The 19,865-nt window shown below is 46.6% G+C and overlaps 1 protein-coding gene across 1 annotated transcript in view; it reads right to left on the reverse strand.

Annotated features, from left to right (window-relative positions):
• LOC147748846 (uncharacterized) overlaps positions 1–19,637 on the reverse strand; it is a 295,887-nt gene extending 276,250 nt beyond the window's left edge. The window contains exon 1 of the mRNA XM_086964138.1: positions 18,959–19,637. Coding sequence (XP_086820264.1) covers positions 18,959–19,494 — 536 coding nt within the window. The 5' untranslated portion in view covers positions 19,495–19,637. The remainder of the gene's footprint in view (positions 1–18,958) is intronic.
• Positions 19,638–19,865: the final 228 nt, after the last annotated feature.

Raw genomic sequence — 19,865 nt, forward strand, 5'->3', positions numbered from 1 at the left:
TGCTAAACCAGGAGCATCCAAAAGACCCTTACAGGTGCCAGTTCTCGGTCTCACACAGCACACAGCGTTCTGGTACCATACATGTGCTTCAGACACTGCACATTCACGCACTCAACAGGATGTCAGCAAAAGATTCTGGATTTCACATAAAAGTGGAACTTTACATGAGAGTGGTCAGTAGACCCCACCCTCACTTCCAAAGTACAGATTCACAAAACACTGTACACTGCCACCATGCTTTATGTGACCGAGTCGAAGCATGGACTGTAGTCAAATGCCCATAATGCCCACTATGTACATTTGTGCACCCCACATAGCAGGTCTGGATCTCACATAGCCTTGCACAAACCCATGCCTCTGCGTACATGCAAGATTAGTGTGATGCCAGTGCCAAAATAAGTCAGGATAGAAGTCTTTCCTCGAATTTATGATCTGAATAAAATAAGTGAGAAGAATTAGATGAAACTCAAGAAAGTTAAGCGTGGTTTTGGAAGAATTATGTTAGATGTGCTTAGAGCTAGGATACCTTCTGTTGGTGTGGCCTTGAACGATATGAAGATCAGAAAGGGGTCTACGTTGATGAATCCTTTAGCTTCTAACACTGTCAAAGGATTATCTCATGTTAATGAGGTCCTAATGCCGCTGACCGCGCGACACGCAGGGGAGCATGGGCGGGACAGCGCCCTAGTCCCACACGACGGGCGAGCAGAGCCCTTAGCGCGGCACCCCTCCCCCTGAGCCGACCTCCCTACTCGAGCAGCCAATAGGGAGGGCTCACCTGGGAGAGGGGGCGTCCCTTCCGGTATTTAGCGCCGCAGCGACTGTGCTCGGCCTCTCTCTCCCGCCAGGCATCTCCTTCGGCTCTGCGCTGATCCCACCCTGAAACCTGACCCAGCTGCAGAGCGGCGGTGTATAAGTTGTGAATTTTTTTAATGGTCATGTTTTGTGTTGCAGACGGAGTCACAGGGCGATCTGGAAGCAGATGGACAGTAAGGGTACCTCTGCGGCAGAAGGATACAGTCAAGATACCTCTGCCTGGCACAGTAAGGGTGCCTGAGCCAAGCACCTGGAGCCGAAGGAGGTTCCGGGAAACAGCGTCGGCGCCCCGTTAGTCCTTCGGGCGGTCGGGGGGCCTGAACCGACCGGGGGTGTGCCTCATCACTCCGCCCTGACAGGGGGGGCGGGAGTATAACGAAATGGTAATATACTGCACCGTCAGAGCATCGTCTCGCCGTGCAAGATGGCTCCTTAGGCATGCGGGTCAGCGAGGGGCTTCCGCATTGGATCGCCTGTAAGATGACCCACCTTAACGCCATACCTGTGTTGTACGAAATAAACCTGCAGCACTTCTTTCCCACAAATATATCTCATGAGTTTCCTTGGGTATTTGTGGAATTGGCATTGTGGGGCGAGCCCTGGCGGTGTGGGCACTATGGCAATGCATGCAATGATTATGAAAACTCGTCCTGCTTTTGCAAATGAGTGCAGAGTCTGTTATGTGTTGAGAGTTTAACGGCACCATACCTTCATATTGGTAACATAACAGCAAGCTTATCATGAATACATTGGTACTATAACTATTAATTTGTGTGAGGCAAAGGCTCTCAAAGAGCATAGGTTGTGGGAATCAGTTGGTTTGTTGTTCAGTGAGACTGGAAAGGGATTTACAAAGGTTGTTGAGTGGTCTAATAATATAGGTGAAAGTGTTCTTCAGAAGATTTCAACACAACTAACTATTGTTTTTGTGTGTGTTATGGGTCTCATTCTCTTGCTTAGATTCAGAGATGCGATTTGCTTACAAGGGAGCTTAAATTGTGGGTTATAAAAGAAAGTATCAGCAACATCTTTAGAGAAGAGGACGAAAACGGACACAATTGAGTCAAAAAACATTACGGCACAGGCCTATAATGGTATAAAGACTTTGGAGGATTTGAGACACAAAAAAGTTGAAGGGGCTATCAAATTCCACAAAAGTTGGGGGATATGGAGATTGTACTGTATGTATTTCTTTATATAAATGTAAAGGTTGATTATAAGTGGCCCAGTAATCAGGGAAACAATTCCTGCACCTCTGAATCACACCAGTGCAGACTTTGCTAAATTGCTTGTAGTTGAATAGCTCCCAATTACGAGATAATGGGGAATAACATGCTAGAGTCTGTGTTTCTGCACCAATTCATGCAAGTTTCGCTCCATTTCGAGGCAACTTTTCAGCTGGGCATTTGGATTTTTAACAGTTGGGTTTAGGTGAACACATCTGAGCCACAGTTCCAGCAAAGTTTGTTATCTTGAAAAGACGGGTAAACTCCATTTGCCGACCATACCAGGATCACTGAGGACACTCAAAATGAGACAGAAATACGGTCCATTCATATTCCATTCCCACTTCCATTGGGAATTCAAGTCAATGCTTACATTGTACAGGAATGAGTGCCTGTGCCCAAAGGTTTGCTCAGAAGCCCACCAGGTGCAATTAAATGTTGAGGTGCTGAATATTGAGGCTCCATAGTCTTGAATCCACCTCATACCTCCTTAATCAACTACCATACACACCTTCTCCCTTTATCTCACTCTTTCAGGTTCCTGCTTTCTCCGTTTATAGGGTTTGCTATCTTTTTATTACACCAGTTTTACGCTTTGTTTATTTTTCCTCACTTTCTCTTGGTGAATGTCTGATGCAGAAAAAATAAGTGCCCAGCTCCCAAAAACGAGGTTACGCGCAGCCGCAGCACCAGAGTGAGAACGACGCTGAGGCAGCAGAGGCTGGGAAACGCCGAGCTGACAGCCGCGAAAGAGCGAGCAGCTTGTGACCCTCAGCTCAGGACGCTTGATCTGGGAGCCACCGAGCCGTTGAGTTGAGAACCGCGGGGAACCGCTTGAGAACGCCGCGAGAGAGCGGGGCGGCTTGGGGCGAGACGCGGAGGGAGAGTAGCGGGCAGGGCCAGACTGGGAACCAAAACCGGCCCTGGCAAAGTGCTCGGCCAGCTCCCCCCCCGTGTTGGAAGTGCCGCCGAGCGCTTTGCTAGGGCCGGTTTTCGGCCGATTTTGTTGCAGGGCCGATTTTGCAGCTATGCTGCAAAAACGGCCCTGTAACAAAATCGGCCCCCAGGGACTGAAAACCGGCCCCCACCCTTGCGGCGCACCAGGGGATTGCTCGGCGCCCGCTATGGCCAGTCCGGGCCTGGTAGCGGACAGCGTGTGGTGAGTCCAGCAGTCAAGCCGCCTGGCTGCTAGCACTACCGCCATTACAGCCAATACTGCCAATACTGCCAATACCGCCAATACCGCCAATACCGCCAATACCGCCAATGCCGCCAATGCCGCCAATACCTCTCCCAATACCGCCCCGGCAAGGGAGCTGCCAGGGGAAGCGAGAGGTGGATAGCCCACATCCCATAACCAACTATCACGGGTGGACATTGTGAGCCAGGTACCTGCGCAGTTGCAGGTGTTGATTGACTAGGGGAGCTCAACTTACCTACAATTGCTGATTTTCACAGGTGCTTGAAAATCGCTGCCATCGCCAACGGCTGATGGAGTCATCTTGGGCTAATCCTGGTCCCGGTCCCGGCCACGAGTGGGAGGCCAACCGGGGGCCCGCAAGGACCGCAAGCCCTAGCAGTCTTAGTGGCGCGCACCTTGATTCCAAGCGCCAGGAGGCACCCAAAAGGGCTGCAGGGCTCCCGCTGCGCACATCAAAGATCGGAAGAGACTGGGCTGGGCCCCCCCTGATCTCTACATCAAAGGAAGGTACTGTGGATGGCCCCCATTATACATTATCTTTTAATTAACTTTGCCAATAGTGGAGAGCACCGGTTAAATATACATCTGTCCAGAGATATAATATAAAGATGAGTAAACAACAGGGGAAGGGGAAAGGTGCACAGCTAGTCGGGACTATCACTGGGACTCTTGATCAATTTCTGATTAGAGCCACCTCTGCACTTGAACACGAGATTGTGAGGGTGGAACGGCGACTATCACTGGAACATTTAGTTAATAAAAAATCCTCATTAGGGGAAATAGCCACATCAACACCTCAGGACTGTGGATCCAGTATTGACCTAGTGAGGGAAACAGCCCAGATGAAGTCGCTGAAAAAGTCCCTTATATAGCTACAGGCCCGATACCCTGTGACGACGCTACACCCGAGCTAGAGTCAATTGGCACTTCCCAAAGATCATCCATCAGGGCATTAAGACTGATCAAAACTAATACTGCGAGCACAGTAACTATTACTGACCCAGTCATAAAGAGGGAGAGGGGGGAGGGCCGGCAGAGACTAAAACCTGCAAAACTTGCTAAGCTGTCAAAAAAGGGGGGGGGGTGTTACAACAAATCAAAATATCAAATATCGATACCCCCCAAACAGCTTGCCTACCCCAAGATGAAGTCTCATGGCAGAGGCTGGAAACTCTGATGTTTACCATGCTGAATCCAATCATCTTGAGAATGGCCCATATTGAAGACAAGTTAAATGGCCTTGACTCACAACCCAAATCAAATTTCCGTACCACAGAGGCTTTAATAATTAAAAACAGGTCTTTACCCTTGTTAAACGAAAATGTACAGATTCCTGAAAGTACCGGCCAAGAGATGGGTAAACGGATGCTTGCCGTAAACTCAACATCACCTAAAAGGAAGAAGCCTGTACCCCCAAGCTCGGCAATCTCATTTGATACCAATTTAGCCAAGAACACGGACGAATCTAACACTTTAGTGGATACAACCGTAGAATTTACCCAATGCATAACAAGCCCAACTGGTGGTAACAACCTAAAGAATACGGATGATGTAAATAATCCATCAATGACCAATGATGTTAATGCACCTATGGGGCAGGGCACAATATCGCTAAATCAAGGAAGAGCAGGTGTTAACAGGACGATTGAAAGATCTGACCAGACCAAGGCATAAAAAGGACTGACATTTAGACCCCGACCCTGCATCTCCCACAGGCAGCCGTACCCTTGGTGGTGGTACAGGGAAATGTGCCATTACTGAGAGAGGGCCAGGCAGAAACACCACAGCCCAATTAATGACTAAAACTACGCACTGGGTGGACCAAAAGCTGAGGGGGGCGGGAGTGTGGGATGGGGCTATACAGGGCCATTTGATCATGACTAGGAGAGTTACTTGGATAGGGCCCACAAGGAAGGAAAAGGTGGGAGACTGTGTGGTGCTAAATTTTAACAATGGTTCAATTGTAAAAACTTTATTGGATATTCTGGTTACTGACCTTGATAGAAACCCCAACATGATCATAGTGTTACCATTGGGATTTTTCTACAGGCCACTCCTCACAAAACTTTCAGGGACCATTTGACCATGCTTGATGCCGGGGAGACAGACCTGGGTGGTCCCTAGAGGTCTACCCATGGTTTACAATCTAAGCTGTAAAAATAGATTTGCCCCCCTGATCGATCTAGAAACATGTGATTCACTACACCTAGCACAATTGGATTACTTTGATAAAGTACAAGTCATCCCCCAATAGTCCATTCCATCGGAGACAGTGTACAGGTAGAATTCTTAAATGCAGTTGGAGGCAGTGTACAGGTAGTATCGTTAAATCCAAATGAGAGTAGAGGGACCATACCCCCTTCAGCCTTTACTGTAAGTGATTGTTCACAGACACCTGATAAATCTGATAAATCACAGGGGTCTCAAATTGTGAGATATAAAGCAGACGTTAGGAGTAAATGGGAAATTGCCTAATACAGCATGATAAATATCAGCCAAATATACAGCAAAATCAGGACTGTCTAACTCCTTTTTCCTATCAGTTACCATCAGGGGAGGCCGAAGTGATTGGGACGAACTTGGGTAACCCCCTTATTGTGGAGGGAATTGATTATTATTGTGCTACAAGCACTAAAATAATAAATGGCAATCCCAAAACAAATGCGAGAAAGGTCACTGTAATAGATACTTGTGAAAGAGAGATAGAGGAAGCGCCTGAGCATTATTATAGCGACCAACCTGTTAACCCCATGATAGCTGATCCCGAACCATGATTGAGTAACACCCTAAAAATTACGACATGGAATATAGCTGGAATCAAAAACAAGATCAATGATGCCAACTGGCAAAATACACTGGAGGGACTGAGGGTTGGTTCATTAACAGGAACTTGGTGCTCTGAAACTTTCTGCCTAAATGGGTACCAAAGCATTTGCACAAGTGCAATACCATCCAGAAAGGGAAGGGCGAAGGGAGGCTTGGCAACTTTAATTCCAGTTACCTCCCCCCTGATCGTAGGGAAAACGTTTACTGCCTCACAATATTATCAGTTATTAAAATTAATTTCTAATGAAAATCATATCTTTGTTATCATAAACTTTTATAATAATGTATTTGACAATTCAAGGTAATAGTGGTGTTTCTATAAAATGGACAGGTGTTAATCCTTTCCTATTTATGGAAACCATTAAAGGGAAAACACCAAAAGATCTAGAAATTTGTTTGGATGGTTCAACTACACATACAGCAGTTATTAATGCCTTCTCTAACATCACTAAAGTAATCGCAGGTGATTTAAAATCTAAAAGAAGGAAAAAAACGTGTAGTTCAACACAAAGATAGTTTAACCATGAATGCACAAGGTTAAATGGGGAACTGAAATTTGCGCTTAAACTAAAACCTAGAGCTCCCTCAAAACTGGAAATAAGAAAAAGGGAGATCCGTGATGAGGCTTGGGAAAGCCTAAACCGGGTGGCAGAGCTGAAAACCCCAGCTCTCTTCTGGAAGATAGTTAAGCATCCACACTTTAAAGATAATAATGCAGTAAGGATTGATACCGTAGTACCACCAGAAAACTGGGTGTCACATTGTAAGAGTATTTTTAACCCAGAGAAAAACGCAAAGGAGACACATTTAGGTCTCCATATAGCTGCACAACCTATTATTATTGAATGTAATGAATTAAATTCGTAATCTATTCTTTTTTTGTTTTTCTTCACTTTTAACATAAAGTCTTCAATCTTTTTTTCACTCAATTGTATTTCAATCCATTATATCCATTTGCTTTGGTCCTTGGCCTTTCAAAAAAACACAATTCATTCATAATAGGTTGTGCAGCTCTATGGAGACCTAAATGTGTCTCCTTTGCGTTTTTCTCTTGTTTGCAGTGCAAATGGGCGGAGCATGGAGAGCGAGCACGCCAACAAAGTTTAAAATGGACAGTATAAGTAGTGTAGTAAAATTCAAAGAAGAAATAAGGTGTGCATCTCCCCACTACCCATGTATCATATTTTTAACCCAGAACATATAAACATTATAGACTGGAAAAATGAAAAATGTATTAGGGTAAATTCAGTTAAAACATCACCAGTCACACTAGAGGAAGTGAAACTTGCACTTCAGAAAAGTGCAAGTGGGAAAGTAGCAGGTCCAGATGGTGTGCCGATAGATGTTTTTAAGTATGACCTGGATTTCTGGACACCAATATTAGTGACAGTTTTTAATGCTGCTTTGGGAGGAGCTTTGCCAATCACATGGGTTGAAAGTATCATTGTACCCATATTTAAAAAAGGAGACAGGGAAAAGGCAAATTGCTACCCCCCAATATCCCTTCTTGATTCCTCTTCTAAGATCATGGGCCGAATTATGCTGGAAAGGCTTGAAGACTGGGCCAGTGAAAATGACATCTTAACAGAGGCACAGTATGGGTCCAGAAGGGGTATTGGGACAATGTAGCAATGTTTAAATTTAGATCTGTTAATTGAGAAGTACACGTTAGCTAAAGAAGGTATACTTCACTTATGTTTTGAAGACTTAACTAGTGCCTTCGATTTAGTTAATCATCAAAAACTATGGCAAACTTTAAAAGGGCTTGGTGCTCTCATAGAAATAATCCTTTTTTTATCGCAAATTTACACCTATTTAACCTCAAGGGTACGGTACGGAAAATTAGGGGAAATCACGCCTGGCTTTGTAGTAAAGTATGGTATAAGAAAGGGATGCCCAATTCCCCCCCCTTTTATTTTCCTTGTACATAAATAATGTGGATTCCTTTTTACAAGAATTGGCTGTAGATGCCCCAAAAGTTGGAATACGCCCCACCCCCATGTTATTATATGCAGATGATGTTGTCCTAATGTCCAGAACGGCAAATGGCTTACAATGCCTAATAGAACATTTTTCCCAATACATGACTTACATAGACTTACAGCTGAACTTTAAAAAAACATTTGTAATGTCATGTGGAGGCAAGAGACAAATGTATAGACAGCATCATGTGGGTGGGGTTTTTATAAGTAGAGCCCCGACTTTTTCATATTTGGGGTTGATTTTTTGCAGTAACGGCACATGGAACTCGCATATTGCATTATGTAAAATTACATTTTTTAAAACAACTGAGGGAATCTTTAGGTTCGCGGCAAAACTTGGGAATAAACCCCTATGAGAAATTTTAAACCTGTATAGGAGCAAGTGTGTTCCAGGAGTTAATTACGGAGCTGCCATATGCGAGAGAGAAAACACGACAATCCTTCAAATTAACGAAAATAAGTTCCTAAAAAGACTATTGGCAGTCCCTAGTGCAACTGCAAACATGATTGACACAAAGAATTGTTTGTCCCATAATTAAGTGATGCCCTCAATATAGCTGCCCTTACACTCTGGCATTACTTATGGACAAAGGAAGAAACTAAATTCTCTAAGGATCTAATTACAGATTGTCTAGCGTTAGATCATGGTATGAAAATACCATGGCTGTGTCACATTTCTAAACTTTTGACAAAATGTAAAATAAGCACAGACGACCCCATAAGCATACAAGAATATAATAAAAGCAACCTGAAATTGAGATATATTACTGTCACAGAACATGATAGGGATAGGACGAGGGGGGCGTGGCTTGGGCGCCAATGTAGAAGGAAGCGGGACTCCGGAGCTCCTCCGCAACCGCCCCTCTCAGCCATATATCCTGACCCTCAAATTCGGTCCCCTGGCCCCCACCTGGTATCGGAGGGTCTGGGGAGCATTGGGGTAAAGACTGGGGGAGCTGGGTGCCCCCGAGACCGCCAGGAACTACTTTTCCCCCCCTGGAGCGGCTGGCGGGGTGGGCGCACAAAATGGCGACTGGAGTCACAGGTCGGGCTGCCTGACGGAGACGGGCTGCCGACGGTGGAGGGCTCACAGAGGAGACAGGTCCTACCGAAACCGGAGCGGAGCTACCTGAGGAGGGGAGCGCAGTCTGGCGTGGCAGCTTCGGAGCAGCCCGGGAGCGGCCCGGGAGCGGCGGATTCACAAGCTGCCTGACCCTAAGATGGCGGCACCCGCGTGATTGCACCTGGCCCTGGACGCCGGGTCAGAAGCATTGGAAGGCCTGCAGCTTTCCCCTGTGGAGGAGTTACCCGACTACTGGAGCGGGGGCACCGGTAACCCCTGTTCCGGAGGGGCGCGACGGCAGTCGGCTGTGGCTGGGGGCTGCTGGCTGCCCGGAGACCCATCACGAGAGGACAGCAGGAGGACTAGAGGGCGCCTTCGCGGGAGGCCCATAAGACTCTGGCACGGCCCGGTGAGCTACTTATTGGGGCTCTGGTGACCCGGGGCCGACGGTGCCCATTTTGGCTGCTTCTCTGGGTGCCCCCAGTGGGGAGACGACCCGGGGCCCCATCTTCCTCCTCGTACTGGGCAGTGGCGTTGGCGGGGCACATGATAGACCTGCAGTGGGGGGACCTAGGACTGCAGGAGGCTACCCTTTGAGCCGGAGCGCAATCCCTGCTGCCCACGAGCCGGCCACTCCACTTTGCTGCTGACTGCTGCGGGCGACCGCTTTGGGCTGGCTCTGGAACCCTGCCTAGGGACCCTAGTTGGGGTGTCCTTCCTGCGCTCACCTTGCCCCTGCACCCACTAGCAGTGGAGTGGGTGTTTTTTGCCACGGGAGACGGAGGGGTGCGGACCCGGAGCTGGTGACTCCCCTGTAGAGGCGGTAGAGGGCTGACGGGCCTGGTGCACTGATCCTGAGTGGGCGACGCCTGCGGCTTGGAGCGGTCTCCAGAAAACTACCACAGGATGGTCCGGGGGGCCAGAAAGAAGGGATTTGATGTACTGAGACTTGATGACCAGGGTCACACGATGACGGGTGGCGAGGAGGCATCTGGCTCTGGGAGCTCAGCCCCGCCACGGGACCCCTCCCTGAGTGACATTATGCAGGCCATTGTGGCATCGTGGGAGGCCCCGGAGAAGCGAATAGACACCATTGGATCTGACCTGTCCCTCTTAAAGGATGACCACAGGAAGCTGAAGGAGCGAGTAACGACCTCGGAGGCGAACATGAAGGACATTCCCGGTGACGTGGCCACCCTGAAGGCCTCATTGGCTGAAGTGGTGCAGAAAGTTCGGGTGCTTGAACTCAGGGCCGAGGACAGTGAGGGACGCTCCAGACGTAACAAACTCCGCCTCGTGGGAGTCCCGGAGAGGGAGGAGGGCCAGGATGCAGTGTCCTTCTTGGAACATTGGTTGCGGACGGAGGTGGCGCCGGAAGGGCTCTCCCCATTTTTCGCTCTGGAGCGTGCCAACAGAGTCCTGACGCGCCCGCCTAGAGCTGGAGGACCGCCTCGCCCGATGGTGGTGCGCCTTCTACACTACCGGGATCGTGATCACATTCTTCAAGCGGCTAGGGGCCTGCCGAACCTGCGCATTGGTAACAGCAAGGTCATGATTTTCAAGGACTTCACCAGGGACGTCCAGTGTCAACGATCATCCTTCCCGGCGGTCAAGCGAAAGCTGAGAGCCTTGCAACTGCCCTATGCTATGTTGTTCCCGGCCCGCCTGAAGGTCATTGCTGGCGGGAGCACTCACTTCTTCCTTACACCGCAGGCGGCTTGGGACTGGATAGAAACCAGGGGGGAAGCTGGTGGAGAAACCCCCACTGCGACCACGCCTAGACGTCGCTCCACTGATTTGACACCGACGCGGCGACCCGGCTCCCCCACTGGGTGGCAACAGGAGAGAAGCAAGGCGGTGTTGGCGGTGGCAGCCATCAGCCAGAGGGCGGTCAGCCCCTCCAGTAATGATTCGGAGCACTCAAAGAATTCTGAACTGAGTCCAGGCTCCAGCAGCGCTCATGGTCTCTCTGAGGCGGACCTCCCGGATGTCACCCCACAAACGGCAGATGGCATCTTTGGCTGAATCGGCTGTGAGGACATGGGACACACTGTTATACGGTATTGGGACACAGGGAGGGTCCTACCTGTTGTGGCGAGGGTGGCGGGGGACAACTGCCTTCTGTTGTTCACTGCCTTCGGTTGTTCATAACTGTGGTATCGAGGGGAGAAGTATGGTTGATCTTTTGAATACTTGAGAGGGGGGGGGGGCAGCTCCGGATCTAAATGGCATTGACGTTCCGTATAGCCTAGCCTGCTCTAGTTGATTAACGCTTGTTTTACAGGGTTTGGATGGGGTTACCACATTGGTTATCTGTCCTGGGGAGAGGGAGTTGGGTGGGACTGTTTGATTATGGTTATGAGGGATGGGGGGTGGGATCTGGACGTGTCAGAGGCTCCCATGGGAGGCCGTGTAAACTGAAAGGTGGGCTGCCAATTAACATAACTCCAATTCTAATGCTGTTAGGATATGACGAGAAGACACAATGTGACCATCGTAAAAACAAGTTTGTTTTTATCTCAATAGCGGTGACCCGAATTCTCATTACTACACACTAGAAAGATGAGGACCCTCCCTTGTTTCAGGCTTGGTTAGGTTGTTTGCTTGCTATATATCACCTAGAGAAATCACTATATAAATGTAAAGGCCGAGCTGCAAGCAGGAGAGGGATGATAATCTGGGCTCCTATGAGGAAATTGATTTTGAAACAGTCTGGTATGTAAGGATTTAGACTGAACCATAGTTTTAGATATTATGATGGTAAATAATTGATTAGAGATTTTTTAGTCTATGAAATGTTGGAAAATAAGCTCTTTCGTAATTATATTTTAGCTGCATTTGTATTTAAAATTGCTCATGTATGAATATTTTTGTACTTTGTGTACTCTTTAATTAAAAAAATAGAAATTAAAAAAAAGAAATTCTTTGCGATGTGTTTTGCATTGTCTTATGTGTAATTTTCTTTTCTTTTTTCGTTGTTAGTGGGATATTATTGATTCTTACTGTGTCTTTGCAGAGTAGGTGGTGGTGAGTCTAGCTGCTTCTGACAAGTGAGTGGTATAGTTTTGGAGTATATAGGTCATTATGATAAAGCCACATTTTGTTTAGTACTTATTTTACAAAGTGTTTGTTGTTGTTGACTTGTTTGACAAGTTAACTTTATTAGTAAGGATTATGGCTAGCCGTAGAACTACTGCTCAGCAGGTGGTTGGTATGCTTTTTGAATCTTCCTCTGAGCAGGATTATGAGACTGACCTTGCGAATGAGGGAGAGGAGGGAGTGCAAGATTCTGGCAGTGAGTTTTCTGTCCACGAGGAATCATCTGATGACGAAGCTACTCTCACTGCGGATAAAGCTACTCTCAGTGCTGATGAAGTGCCTGTTTTAGAGAAGGACATTGATGTGTTGATGGTGCAGCAAGAGACATCGGGATTGCAGCCTCCGGCTGCAAGGCAGCCTACTGGAGGTGCTAGACTCCGGGTTGCCCCAAACATGGTGCAGCCAGTGTTGTCTGCCTTTAGTGGCGATGCAGGGTGTAGAGTGGATTGTGATTTCTTTTACCTATACAGTTTTTTCAGTTGTTTATGGATGATGTATTTTTGGCTGAGATTTTTCAACAGACTAATTTGTATACTGAACAGTTTTTGGGGGACAACAGTGCCAGACTTAGACCCCTCTCTAGAGCTACCCGGTGGACTCCCTCAAGACGTTTTTGGGTTTGATTTTTTGATTGGCTGGATAAGGAAGCTGTCCTTGGCTTCATACTTGTCTACCAGTCTCGTGATGGCAACTGGCATATTTCCTGCAATTATGAGTCGTGATAAGTAATTTACTTTTGCTTTGGATGCTGCATTTTGTTGATAATGCTTTGGCGTTGCCACAAAATCCCCCTGACTGTGACTGTCTTTTTAAGATTGGCCTGTTCTTGATCACTTTGTATATCGACTTTCAGAGATCTGTACTCCAGGGAAAGAAATAGCGTTGAAGAGTCTTTGGTCCTGTTCAAGGGTGGTTTGGTTTTTAGGCAGTACATTCCTAGCAAGAGGGTACTTTACGGGATTAAGATGTATATGTTGTCTGAGAGTAGGACAGGATATGTTTATAATTTCCGGGTGTACACTGGTACGGATTCCAATATTGACCCCGCTGGTTGTCCGTCTACTTTTGGAGTTTCAGAGATAATTATGTGGGAACTTGCTAGAGGACTATTTAACAGAGGTCACCATTTGTACCTTGATAACTTTGAGAGAGGGGAAGATTTTACTATACATATGTCCTGGGATATTCTTATCGCTTAGCTACTATGAACCCCTGTGTAGGCCCTACTGTTCAGCATTAAAGGTGTAATGGGCGTCGTAACAGGATGCACAGATGGTACATCCTCACATAAATGTACTGTAAGGCGCTTTTTCTGTTAAATTACAACTAAAACTAATTTACGGTAAGCGTCAAGTCAACATGGCATGACCTTTAACCTAGCGTAGGTGCCATGTTTGCGGGAAAGGGCTGCTTTTTGAACATATAGATGGGAAGGGTACGGAAGTAACCATAAATGACCCAGGCAGAATAAATATGCACGAGGTGGCGCAAGATGACGTTACCATAAGACCCCTCACCATGTTAAAGAGTATAAAAGGGAGGTTCACAAAGATATCTTTGAACTACTCCTCGTAGGTGAGTTCTTCCCAAGGGTTATTTAAGAACCCTTGTATTAGTACATGTACTTTAATTTTGATGCTTTAGGTTATATTCTGTCTTATTAAATGTTACATTTGAAATGTTGTCTTTGCTATATATTCTGTTAACCTTGCTTTTTCCTCATTATATTTTAAGTGTTTATATTGTATTTTCAGGATTTCTCACTTATAGGCAGATGTGAGTATTCCCGGATGAAATGTGCCTTGCTTGTTGAATGTATTTTATCTCAACTTATAAAGGTGTCTTTAAGCTTTTAAGGTATAGGCTCTCTCTGAGTGTTTAAAACTGTCATTCAGTAAATGATATCTGGTCCACGAGGCTATCTGAGAATGCAGGGCCATGGATCCAGAACTATGTGATTTTCATGCCTTTATATTTTTGTTTCTAAAAGTTGCATCTTCTTAATAAAACTGTTAACCTTTCAGCTTCAGTTTCCACGGCTCACATATCTGTTTTTCTCTATTTTTAGAGCAAGGGTTCCCGCACACCCCGGTACAAATTAAGGTGCTCCTTTGTCCCTAGTTCTCTCTCACGATCTTCCCAGCGCAGGCTTCAGAGCCACCGCGCCCAGCCCCCTGAACCCTTCTGCCCCATAATAAATCTCCCTCTATCAACTTCCACACTGCTGTGCAATTGTTTAAGGAATTGTTCAAAGTGGACACTTTTGCTAGTGGCACAATCCGTTCTAACCGTAAAGGTTACCAAAAAGAGCTTGTTTGCAAAAAGCTTCAGAGGGGAAAGTGCAGTGCCTTGTATAGTGAGGAACTGCTAGCTGTGAAATTTGTGGACAGGAGGGATGTGTACATGCTGACTACCATTCATGATGACAGTTGATAGAGTAGATCAGAGGTTGGAACATTACACTGCTGTAAGGAAAACTTTGGGGGATCCACACAAGCCATACCTTGCTAGATTCCCCCAGGAGTTTAGTTTTCAGAAATGTGTGAGTTTGGTAGTTTCCCAAGATGTCCGCCTAGCCCGAGACCAAAACCCCAAGTGACCCCCCTTGCAAAACCAGGTTGTTTTGTGATAGGTCATTTTGATGTCTCTTCAATATGTTTTGGGCCCTTGCCTATCGCACCCGGGTACTTGGATATTTATCTGGGGACCTGGAGGAACGCTGGGTGGTAGGAAATGTGTGGATCCACACAGATTCCAGAACTTTCCACCACAGAAATGTGAGGAAAATGTGTTTTTTACAAGTTTTTACAAGTTTGAGTTTTGCAAGTGATTCTAGGTGTCAGAACCTGGTGAGAGTCAGACAAGTCACCCCATACTGGATTCTCCTTGGTGTATAGTTTTCAGAAATATATAGGTTTGCTAGGTTTCTCTAGAGGTCGGCAGAGATAGGGTTCAAAATCTACAGCTAGGCACTTTGCAAAAAAAGGGTCAGTTTTCACTGTGAGAATGTGGTGTGTCCACGTTGCGTTTTGGGCCTTTGCCTGTCACAGGCACTAGGCCTACCCACACAAGTGAGGTACCATTGTTCTCTCAAGACTTTGGGGAATGCAGGTGGGTGGAATTTTGTGGATCCATCCAGAACTTCCAACCACAGAAATGCGAGGAAAATTTGTTTTTTTTACAAAGTTTGAAGTTTGCAAGGAATTCTGGGTAACAAAACCTGGTGAGAGCCAGACTAGTCACCCCGTAATAGATTCCCCTGGGTGTATATTTTTTCAAAAATGTATAGGTTTGCTAGGTTTCCATAGGTGCCGGCAGAGCTAGGGTTCAAAATCTACAGCTAGGCACCTTGCAAAAAAGAGGTCAGTTTTCACTGTGTAAATGTGGTGTGTTCACGATGCGTTTTGGGCCGTTTCTTGTTGCAGGCCCTAGGCCACCCACATAAGTAAGGTACAATTTTTAAAAGACTTTGGGAAATGTAGGGTGGGTGAAATTTTGGGTATCCATGCAGATTTCAGAACTTTCCACCACAGAAATGTGAGGAAAATATGTTTTTTTATAAACTTTGAGTTTTGCAAGGTATTCTGGGTAACATAACCTAGTGAGAGCCAGACAAGTAACCCCATCCTGGATTTCCCTGGGTGTCTAGTTTTCAAAAATGCATAGGGTTGCTAGGTTTCCCTAGGTGCCGACAGAGCTAGGACTAAAAATCTACAGCTAGACGCTTTGCAAAAAAGGACCAGTTTTCACTGTGAAAATATGGTGTGTCAACGCTGCGTTTTGGGACGTTTCCTGTCGCGGGCACTAGGCCTACTGAAACATGTGAGGTACCATTTTTCTCTGAAGACTTTGTGGGGTGGGTGTAAACTTGTGGATCCACACAGATTCCAGAACTTTCCACCACAGAAATTTGAGGAAAATGCTTTTTTTTACAAAGTTTGAAGTTTGCAAGGGATTCTGGGTAACTGTAAAAATAAAGGGTGTCCACGTTGCTTTTTGGGCCATTTCTTGTTGTGGGCACCAGGCCTACCCACACAAGTGAGGTACCACTTTTATCGTGAGACTTAGGATAACACAGAATTGTAGAGCAGCTGTTATTACCTAATGACTTTCGATGCATTTGTGCCTTCCAAATGAAAGACAATGTGTAAAAAAGAAGTCACTTTGAAAAATGTCCTCTAATTCTCATGCTAGTGTGGGTACTCACAATTTCAGAAATGTGCAAATAGCTACTGTTTCTAAACTCTATATTTTGTTCCAAATTTCAGAAATACATAGGTGTCTTTCATCCCGATTTTTCACTGTGTATATTTTCCCAAATTAATTGCTATGTACCCGGTACATAATAAAAAACAATTGCAAGATGCTGCTCAGTCATTGGCTCTGGGTTTATCAGGTTCTTGGTGAACCTACAAGTCATATATATCTCCACAACCAAAAAGGTCCAGCGGATGTAACGATATATTGCTTTCAAACATCTGTCATAATTAGAAGAAGTTACAGGTGAAAACGTTGGCACAAATGGCTTTTTTTTCAACTCATGTTCAATTCTTCCTATTTTCAACTGTTACTTCCTATCAAGAACCTTGAAGGATCTATGCAAATGACCCCTTGATGAATTCTGAATTTTGTCTACCTTTCAGAAATGTATAGCTTCCCAGGATCAATTATTGCTTTCATACCCATTTCTACAAATAACTGGAAAAAGGTTGAAAGCACAAAAAATAGCAAAAATAGGCTATGTCCCAGTAAAATGCCAAAACTGTGTAAAATAATTTGTTTTTCTGATAAAAATCTGTAAGTCTCTGAAAGCTGGGAAATGGTGATTTCAGCCCCACAAACTCTTTGTTGATACCATTTGCATAGAAAAAACAGATGCTTTCATTTACAGCACTTTTTCAATTTTTCCAAAAGAAAACAAAATGTTACTGTATTTTGGCTAATTTCTGGGTCCCCTACAGGGGAATCCACAAACCCTGGGTACCTTTAGAATCCCCATGATATTAAAAGAAAAGGACGCACATTTGGCGTGGATAACTTATGTGGTCAAAAGGTTACAGGGGCCTAAGCACGAACTACCCCAAATAGCCCCAAAAGGCTTAGCATGGGGGGGTGGGGGGTATATGGGGGGATACCCAGCAGCAAAGGGGTTGGAACTTTATCTCAACCTCCCGAATTCATCATTATTCTTTTAGCTGGATTCTGCCCTCCGGTTTTTCTTCCAATTGGCTAAGCATATAGATTAGCAATCACATTTTAAAGTTGAAGCCTATACGCATTGCCAATGCTTTTCTATCATATTCTTAGTTGCAATGAGTAGAGCAACCAGATTTTGAAAACAACTGGAACATTTCACAAACATAGACTACAAATTAGGATCAACTGAAGGGCACAGAAAATGCAATAGGTCTTGCCCTCGTTTAAGTTAAAGCAATTCTGTACTTCTCTTACTGCAGAAGTATGCAGCACATGCAGTTTCCTCACGTTAGACATGGAGGCCCCTGGAAACAGAGCATACATCTTCAATCCTGTTGATTCCTAATGGCACCCTCTCCTCTTAATCTTGTCACAGCTGCCGCTCACCACTCATCACTCTGTCCACCCACCTCCAATGTCCCTTTCTCCCACTGGCGCACCACACTTCACCACAGGTTTAAACAACTTAGGCACCCCTTTAGGTTGCCCCACCACTCCCTTCATTCTTGTCCCCGCTTAAGCTCTATTAATCTCCAGGCTTTCCAAATACTCTGCCTGTCCAGCTCCTTTTTCACACCTTCTTTCCATGTAACTATCGCACCTTTCACTGTGCTCTTTCAGGATCCCTCAAGACCATTGACCACTCAAATCCTCTTCTCTGTATCAGATAGTTTATCTTCCCCGTCACCTGCTCATCCAATTCTCCCCGGACTCCTCACACCCTCAACTCTGACTTTCACCCTTTAATTGGGGTCTTCCTTGTCCCTAAGTCCATGTCTCCACGTCTCTACCACGGGCCATTACCTCAGCTTCAGTTTGTCCCCCCCAAACCCTACCCCAACTTTACATGCCCTTCCATCAGTCCTGCTGCCCCCGTACCTCTCCCAGGACCTCCCTTTTGTTTCAGGTTGTCGCTGTAAGTGCAGCTTAGTGAGAATGACAGAGAGAGTGAGACTATGAGAATGAGTGAATGAGAGAGAATGTGAGCGAGTGAATGTAAGTGGGTATGAGTGAATGTGCGTCGGCCTGCTAATCTTGCTACTCTGCCACTGGCCCTGGCGTACTGGAGTTAATTTGTGGCTTACAGAGGCCCCCATGGGCAATGATGGTGTCTTCCTCATGCAGCAGCCCGGTATCTCCACACAGACCCTCACCTCTGCTTCAGTTCGCTCCTCTTCCTCCTCTTTTCTGGGCCATCCACCAGCCCCACCCCAGTCCCTATCAGGTCCTCACCTCTGCTTCAGTTTGCTCCTCTCCCCCTCTCTTCTCTGGGTTACCCACCAGTCCCCCCTGGTTCCCACCAGGCCCTCACCTCTGCTTCAGTCTGCTCCTCTCCCCTTCTCTTCTCTGGGTCATCCACCTGTCCTCCCACCCCGGTCCCCACCAGGCCCTCACCTCTGCTTCAGTTTGCGCCTCTTCCCCTCTCTTCTCTGGGTCATCCACAAGTCCCCTCTCTGGTCCCCACCAGGCCCTCACCTCTGCTTCAAGTTGCTCCTCTTCTCTGGGTTACCCATCAGCCCCCCCCCGCCTGGTTCCCACCAGGCCTCACCTCTGCTTCAGATTGTTCCTCTCCATCAGCACACAGTTCAGCTCCTTGGTCTTCTGGTCTAGCTTCTCCTGTAGCTTCTTGAGGTGTCGCTGGAAGAGGTTAGTGGTGCCCTGGGATTTCAAGGTCTTCACTTGGTTGAGCTCCCCCCTCAGCTCGGTGTTGTTCAGCTCCAGACTACGCACCTTCTCGATGAAGGAAGCGAAGCGCTCGTTGAGCTTCTGCAGGTCGCTCCTGTCACTGTAGCCCCTGCTCAGCATCCTACGGTTGCCCTCCATGAGGTCTCCTTCATTGGGGTATGACCACGCCATCGGGGCGCTGGCACTGCCCCAGGACGTTGAAAGTTGAGGGGCCTCGACCGGCATAGGGCTGTTCAGCAGCTCGCAGGACAACCCAAATACCAAGGGGAAGGAGCTGGTAGCAGTCCTGCGGCCATCAAAGTTGCCCATGGTGTAGCCAATGATGGGAGGACCAGCCACATGTTGAGAGGATAATGCACCTGGATGGAAAGGTGAATGGACCGATTGTCGAAAGGACATGGTGCTTGTTGGTTGGTTCAACAGTGGGGTCTTCGAACTGTTGCACTCTCGACTTGTCCACTAATCAGAAGCTGCACTGATAGGCTGAGGCGATACCAAAAATAGCTTCTGATGGTCCGACTTCCTTGGTTCAATGTAGTGGAAAACCATGAGTGTTTGCTTCTCTTCAAGCAAAGAAATGCCTCTTATACCGTGTCACACCCACTTTCTTGCATACCTAATGCATCATAAAACACCCCTTGCCATCATCTTGGTTTCAGGCATGACAGTATGGTCACCCCGCCCAGCGCCCAGGGCAGTGAATCCTATTTTTCATATCAGCATCCTTCTTCTTTTGCACGAAGGCAAAGAAAGCCACTTCAACCTGCTCA

The sequence above is a fragment of the Lissotriton vulgaris genome, chromosome 1_1 (assembly GCF_964263255.1).
Source record: "Lissotriton vulgaris chromosome 1_1, aLisVul1.2, whole genome shotgun sequence".
NCBI classification, from domain to species: Eukaryota; Metazoa; Chordata; class Amphibia; order Caudata; family Salamandridae; genus Lissotriton; species Lissotriton vulgaris.